The sequence below is a fragment of the Muscardinus avellanarius genome (genome assembly GCF_963383645.1).
Source record: "Muscardinus avellanarius genome assembly, chromosome: 6".
NCBI lineage: Eukaryota > Metazoa > Chordata > Mammalia > Rodentia > Gliridae > Muscardinus > Muscardinus avellanarius.
The window spans coordinates 73,417,384-73,424,906 of NC_137791.1; the positions used below are offsets into that span (position 1 = coordinate 73,417,384).

General features: G+C 50.4%; 1 protein-coding gene across 1 annotated transcript; it reads right to left on the reverse strand.

Moving 5' to 3' along the window:
- Positions 1 to 3,966: 3,966 nt before the first annotated feature.
- On the reverse strand, positions 3,967 to 7,298 carry PRDM8 (PR/SET domain 8; the record flags this gene model as incomplete). The annotated part of the gene is made up of 3 exons (XM_080697339.1): positions 3,967 to 5,543; positions 5,908 to 6,139; positions 7,080 to 7,298. The coding sequence occupies 3 exons, from the start codon at positions 7,296 to 7,298 to the stop codon at positions 3,967 to 3,969; spliced, it is 2,028 nt and encodes a 675-aa protein (XP_080553465.1).
- Positions 7,299 to 7,523: the final 225 nt, after the last annotated feature.

Here is a 7,523-nt window from a genome sequence, read left to right on the forward strand (position 1 = left end):
ACCTCTGGGCGGATGCTCTCCTGCGCTCTGGGCGCTGGTGCCCGCGCTCCGGCAGCTTCGGCGCTCGAGCCACCGCGCTGAGCGGGCTGCGCGGGCCCCTCCACCCGGTCCTGCAGCGCAGCAGGGGCGGGCAGTGGGGAGTCCGGGAGGACCGCGGCTGAAGAGACAGGAAGGAAGGGCTGGACTCTGGAGACCAGTCTGTTCTAGGGCTCCAGCCCTAGGAGTGGGGGCGGCGGGAAGGAGGGTAGATAGCACTTCGCGGTCCTTTTTCTGGGTGTTACTGGTCCTGAATGTTCAAAATTTTCCCCCTAGAGGTCATGTTTACTAGCAGGCACCCAACTCTTCGCAGAGAGTTTAATAGGGAACAGCCACGTGGTTCAGAGAGCCGGGGCTAGGAGTCCCCCTCCTTGAAACACCGGCAAGATATCCCCTCTGCCCCTCCGCAGCGTGGAACCGCAGCCACACTTTTGTCCTTGCAACTAATCTCCGCGCGACTGCAACCGCAACATGCCAGGCGATGGGTGTCCCCAATCGCATAGACTAGAAATGAGCTGCCAGGACCTTAGGAACTTTCGGCTTCGGTTTAGGCTCTCCAGTAGCTGCGAACTCTTGCAGAGATGTGTGTGAATGTCCTCCTCAACCCGCTGGTTCTTGCAGGCCTGTGGGAGGACGCTGTACCTGCAAGCACATCCAGAAAAATACTGGCGCCTCCACCCATAAATGGCATAATGAGGAGAGGGATTCCGAATCCGCTGGAGAGCACTTCTGGAGTTCGCAGGCCCAGAGCGCCAGGTCAATTCCAGGCATTCTTCCACTGATAGGAATCCAACAAATGCCCGCGAAGCAACTGGTTGGCTTTGAGGACCTGCAGTTCGGGCACTGGACACTAAGGCCACCTGGTGTGGACTTTGGGGATCAGCTAGTCTGGATGCCTGCATGATCCTGTGACCTTGTTTTCTCTGCAGCTGTGTGCAGACACTTAACACTTGTGCCCACAGCTTCTGCCAGCAACCTCAGCTAGGCAGGCACTGGAACCTCCTTTCTGGAAAGGTCCAGATACAGGAGAGAGGATTACAATACATTTGAAAGCTTGAAAATGCAGCATTAAAATACAATCTTTTTTTCAGTTTGCCTTGGCTAAGGGCAAAACTAGCTTTGGACAACCTTCCCCTACTACTTCTCACCAAAATGGGTTTGTGGACAGATTGATCTGCATAACTACCCAGCCAGAAAGTATCTGCCACAGATACACCTACCTGGATCGCCCTTGCGATAGCTCAGCCAAGGCTGGGCTTTTGTCCTGATTGTATGATTATGTTAATGACCATACAAAAGAAAACACAGGAGAGGCTCGGGAATGTCTGATGTATCCTTCAGAAAATGTGGTTCCCGACTATGAGGAAGACTTTCAAAAACCAGTATTTGCTTACCTTGTTTCCAATCCTCATTTCATTCCTGTCTGAATCCCCCAACCACTAATGAAACTGCCTTAGTGAAAAGGAGATTCTGAAAGGACCAGATAGAAAAGGGGAATTGAGTGCCCTTTCATGAAATACTTTTTTAAAAAAAGTTAGACCCTCAAGACAATCTGCATTTGTTTGTTTTTAATAGGCTTTTGCTCCAGAGATGATTTGGTCTGGACACTTTCATCTGCCTATCAAATATGATGATTGAAGGTTCTCTTGAGGCTTATCTTTTATTTGTCCCCAAATATTTTCTTCATTCCTTGGCATCCAGTTATCTTGGTGTTTTTTTGTTTGTTTGTTTGTTTTTGTTTTTTTAGAAATCCCTCCTTAAAGTTCAATTGGTTAGCTTACTAGAAAAAGCAATTTGTCGGTGCAAGAAGCCATTTAGAATATGCCTCACTCGAGTTACAGATGAGAAAACCAAGCTGCAGGGAAACAAAAAGATGTTCACAGTGGTGCAGGGTCACACTAGTCAAGAACAGTAGGAGAACTGGAATGTTAGACCGTTTTTTACCACACCTTCATTGGGGATGAGCATAACAGATCATTAAAATGTCACTTAGGAAAAATAAAAGTAGGCCTCAAATGTAGCACTAAAAAAAGTATTTGAATGACCATAAAGAAGGCAACCTTATTTTCACCAACCTTGGCCACACTCTGTACTCTTACAGGGAGTAATTAGTCTTTACCTGCTCCATGGTCTGGCCATTACTTATTCTGTAGTGGTCTGAAGATAATGGAAACTTTATAATACTTTTAGGAAAAGCCTTTGGAAAGCCTATAATGAGACCTTGTGTAAATTTCCCACTTCAGAACTTCTTACAGGGTCCTTCAGACACAGCAGAATGTGAAAGGGCAAGGGAAATAGGATTGCTTACTCCTGTTGCAGCTAAACAAGTGCACTGAGTTTCTAGAGCATCCATAGAGGAGGAACTATAGAGATCTCTGCAGATCCTGAGCATGCTATCCTAAGACTTAAAGGATCAGTATTCATTTGGCTCTGTGTCTATTTGTTATTGGGCATACCACATGCGCCTATACAAACACACTTCTGTATAAGAATTATTGCCAGCATATAACAAGTTCAGGGTGGCTGTTTATATTGGGAAGAGGAGGAAAGTTGTCAGGTTCTTCTATATTATGTTTTAGGACTAGTTTCTCCTCCCCCTAGAAGCTATGTTGAAGGTTTTACAAGGAAAACTGGGCCTTGCAATACATAGACTACCATCAAACCATAATCAGTTCACTTCAATTTCTAGAGGAACTCTTAATGGATGACAAAATACTGAAGAGTTCTAGAGTATAAGGTACTCTTCCAAGTATCACCACTACTTGAACCTAAAGTGAGCTTATCATCTGTTCTCCCAGATGCAGGCCTGTAGAGTGTTTGTCTCTGGGCATTTGTGAAGATGCTAATTATCCTGCTGCTGGAAAGAATACAGATATCCCAGTGACAGGTTAGCTGCATGGCAAACCTGCTGTCGACATGAATTGTCTTTGACCAACACTTTCCAACCAAAGATTCCAAGTAATAATCAAAATTATTTTCTTTGGGGCTCAAAATTGGTCAACAGTCAATAAATGCAAATGAGACAAGGCTTAGTATCTTTGCTTCTGCTATCTCTTCCCTTCTTTTCAGGGACTCAATAAAAAAAGTAGTATCTACTCTTAGTACTCAGCTACTAAAAAAAAAAAGTTAAAAACTTTCCAACTGATTGCTTTGAAGAAAATAGTCATTTATTGTCAAAGCATCCAACATACCCAGATAAACTATAAAGTTTAATAAATCTTTTTAGGGATAAAAGAAACACATAACTATTCAGACTCCATTTCACTGGCACAAAAATTACACTTTGTATTAAAAGGAAATACATATTTACATAATTGATGACGTTCTTCATTGAAGTCCATAATCATTTCATGATACATGCACTTCCCCCTAGAAACTTAAACCGAATAGTGGACCCCTTTTTATTCGTTTTATTTATTTTTGTAAGAACACAAGCTGTCATCAAGAAATGCAGAAAGCATCTCACCCTCCTCCATCACTTTATATCTAAAATAAATTTTGCCCTTACATATATTTATTACATCTAGGCTGTAAGTGCTTAATAAGTTAAGTAGAAACGTATGACAAATGCATCAATATGTTGCAATATATGACATTTTTTAAAATGTACCTTTGTATTTGGGAAAGTGAAAATGCGTGCATTCAAAAGAAAACCCCTTCAAACAACCCACCCAATGGAAATCCACCATCCTGTCTCGTGTGTGTGTGTGTGTGTGTGTGTGTGTGTGTGTGTGTGTGTCTGGGGTAAACATTTGAATGACAAGGCTCCTGGGGGTTGGGGTGTGTGTGTGTGTGTGTGTGTGTGTGTGTGTGTGTGTTTCTCGGGTGCAGTGTTTCAGGGCACCAGGAAGTGGCGGAGTCCCCGCGCGTACTCCTGCAGGTGGCTTGGCCGTGCGTGCGTGCGCATGGAGAGTCGAGGTCCTTCCCGCGTCAATTGTGCGAGGTCATGTGCCTGGAGAGGTGGTGGCGCTCCCTGAAGGACTCGTTGCAAATGGGGCACTTGAGTTTCTCCTCCCGCCGCCTCTTCACCAGGGGCTCCATCGCGTACTCCTTTTTGTGGTGCGACCTCATGTGGTACACCAGGTCGGAGGTCATGCGGAAGGAGGCGTTGCACTTGGCGCACCAGTTCTGCGCGGGCAGACAGAGCGAGGTGAAGGAGGGCGGCAGCAGCGTGAGCGCCGAGGGCAGCTGCAGCTGCAAGGGCCCCGCCGCCGCCGCCGCCGCCGCCGCCGCCGCCGCCGAGCTCTTGGGCCAGAAGGCGGTGGCGTAGAGGAAGGGGCTCTGCTTGGGCAGCCCGCCGCCGCCGCCCGGCAGCGCCCCGCAGCCCGCGCCGAGGTCCGCGGCGCCCTGCAGCTTCACGGCCAGGGGGTCGGCGGCGGCCGGGTAGAGTCTGGTGGGGCCCACGCCGTCGGCCGGGTGGCAGGGCTCGAGCGCGCCCAGCTTCTGGCCCAGGACCAGCGGGGGCAGCTGCGAGAAGGAGCGCGCGGGCTGCGAGAAGGCGCTCTTGCGCTCGTCCGCCGCGCCGCCCTGGCCGCCGCCCGCGCCGCCGCCCGCGCCGCCCAGCTGCGGCACCGACGTGAAGGCGCTGCCCCGCGCCGGGCTGCCGCCCTCCAGCCGGCCGGGCAGCGCGCCCCCGGGCCGCGGGGCCAGCAGCTGGTCGGCGCCCGCGGGGGACGCGGCCGCGGGCGTGGAGGAGCCGCCGCCGCCCGCGTCCGGGTCCTCGGCGGCCGCGCCCGCGCCGTCGGCCGCCTCGTCCTGCAGCGCCGCGCCGCGGCCCGCCTTCTTCACCTCCACGAAGGCGCTGCGCTTCGCCTCGCCCGTCTCGGGGCTGGGCGGCGCGAAGAGGCGGCCGTTCTCCTCCAGGCCGAAGTAGCTGCCCGAGGCGCGGTACTGCTGCGGCGTGCACACCAGGTCCTCCTTGGAGGCCGGCAGCGGCCGCTCGGCGAAGCGCGCCCGGGCCCCCGCCAGCCCCGCGCCGCCCTCCGCCGCCTCCTCGGGGAGCTTCCTCTTGCCCTTGCCGCCGCCGCCCGCCGCCGGGCCCTCGGCGCCCAGCTCCGCCTCCGCGTGGCCCGCGCCGCCGCCCAGGCTCCGGGCCGGGGAGCAGCTGCGGCCTCCCCGCGAGTTTTCCAGTTCCCGGGCCAGGTTGTGGAAGTCGGTGGAGGGCTTGGCGCTGCTGCCGCCCGCGGCGGCGGGAGGGTTGCTGCTCTCCGGGGAGGGCGCCGGGTAGTGGTGCATGGGGCCGGCTTTGCAGAACTTGGGGCCCGGACCCAGCGGCGCCTCCTGTTGCTGCTGCTGCTGAGGCGGCGGCGGCGGCGGCGGCTGCTGGTCTTTGGCACCGCCGCCGCCCCCGTGGTCCTTGGTGCCCACGCCGCCGCCGTCCTGCTCCTCGTGGGGACTCAGATCCGCGCTGTGCAGTCTCTTGGGGCAGCGGAAGCGCAGATGCGCCACGTAGGGGAACTCAAACTGGAATCGTTGGCTGCATTCCAGGCATGTGTAAGGGGGCGACCCTGCTTAGTGAGCAAACAACACACACGCACACACACACATACCACATGATTACTCAGCCTCGCCCCCAGACCACTTTGCCATCATCCCCTGCATAAATGCACCTTGTGATGGAGAATATGTGATCTGGCTTTCTCTCCTGATACGAGGGAGTATGGTAACCAAGCTGAGTGCGCCCCCTTATCGTCGCCTGTCTGTGCCAGCTTCATTCCCTAGGACACCTCAGAGGCGTCCTATGAAATTCCCGTCAGGAATAAAGGCGCCCCACTGCCCCACCACACCACACCGGGCTGCTTGTCCCCTCAGCTCCCGCCGCCGTCTCCCCAGCTAGCGAAGGGCCCACGCGCAGGTCGAGAGCCAACCTACCATTCATTTTGTTGTGGGATCTAGAGGGGCATAGCAAGAGTAACTCAGTCAGTTCTTTCCCGTACCAAACTAGTAATTCCTCGTCTTTGGCAATCCTGCGGAGAGAGCGGTAAAACAGCTGGCCGTTTTTAATATAGGCTTCGAGGTTCTGCTCTTCTTTATCCCTGGCTGACTGGACCAGTCGCAGCCACATGAGACCTTCTGAGGAACCATTTGCCGCTGAGGTGTCTACCTACAATTTAGAAGAAAGAAGACAGGAAGAAAAGGAAGGAGATTCGTGTGAGAGAAAGCCAGAGAAACAAGAATTTTCTGTCGTTTCCACAGAATTCTCTGAAACCAATCTTCCAAAACTTCACCTAAGTCGGAATATATCCCTGCTCCTAACCAGTAGAAAAGAAAAACATCCCTTAAATTTTTGCATCAACCATATAGATTAAGTCACCATGTTCATGTATTGGTTGAATATCAAATGAGGAAATTTCTTCTTACAATGTAAGCCTCTTCCTAATTACTGTTAGCCTCTTCCGAATTTACTTCTAAATGATCCCACATTACAATAGCATGGGGGATTATGTTTGTTTCAGAAGTAAAGAAAAAAAACTTAGAAAAACACTTTGGCACTCATCTTCCTAATTTTTGGTGTGGATAATTAATAGCACTTCTTTGCATAGAAAGAGTAGGAAGTGTGAGGCCTGTGCTCTTCGAATTCAAACATATGGACTTAGTGATGCTTTACTGTCAAAACCATTAGCATTTTTACTTAAACACAAACTCTGGTCACTAGCTAACGTTAACAAAAATATTTAGGTGATGAGGAGGCTTGTTAGATTGGAAAACTGTAAAAATATTTGCAGAAAGTACATAGTATGCAAGGAGCCTCAGCACCAGTGAAGTTTCCCACAGAGTTTAGACAGTCAAAGTTGTGTTCATGAAGAGGAAACCCCAGAACGAAGGCACTGATTTTTTTAACAGGTCAAATCAAATGTTGTCGTTTATTTAAGAAAAGCAGCTGACAATTTTTCTTTTCTAATTTTTTGGCGTGTAAACTAGGATTGCTTGCATTGTTGAATATTTTTACATTCATAGCCTGTCTGCTTGTCATTAGAATGATGTTTAGTCCATTTTCAACAGGACATCACCCTCATATACCTACAAAACTGACAGAGACTTACCCTGAAGATATAAGGTACTGTTCTCTTGTCCGTGGACTTAAGAGCTATGAAAGCTATGCTGTCATACAGGGAAGTGTGGCTCAGGACACAGGGACCAAATATAGCGTTCTCCGGGATGTCGCAGGTTGTGTAAACGCTGGTAAAAATATCTGTCAGACACTGCTGGACAGACTTGGCATCTCCATCCCAGATGCCTCTCTGGATGCCGGAATCCTCCATCACTGGAGACAGACCCACAAGACAGGGAAGTGAGTTACATTACTGCTTTTACTGCTATGGACCCAGGCAGAACATTTCAACTAGTAGACAGATTTTTCTTGCACTTGCCTGATTTCTGCATAGCTCTTGTTTTAAAAATAAAGCAGATTAATCTGTCATATTTTTAAGCTGCCAACTAAGGAGTATTTTTCTTTTTTTCTTTTTTCTTTTTAACTAATCAGAATA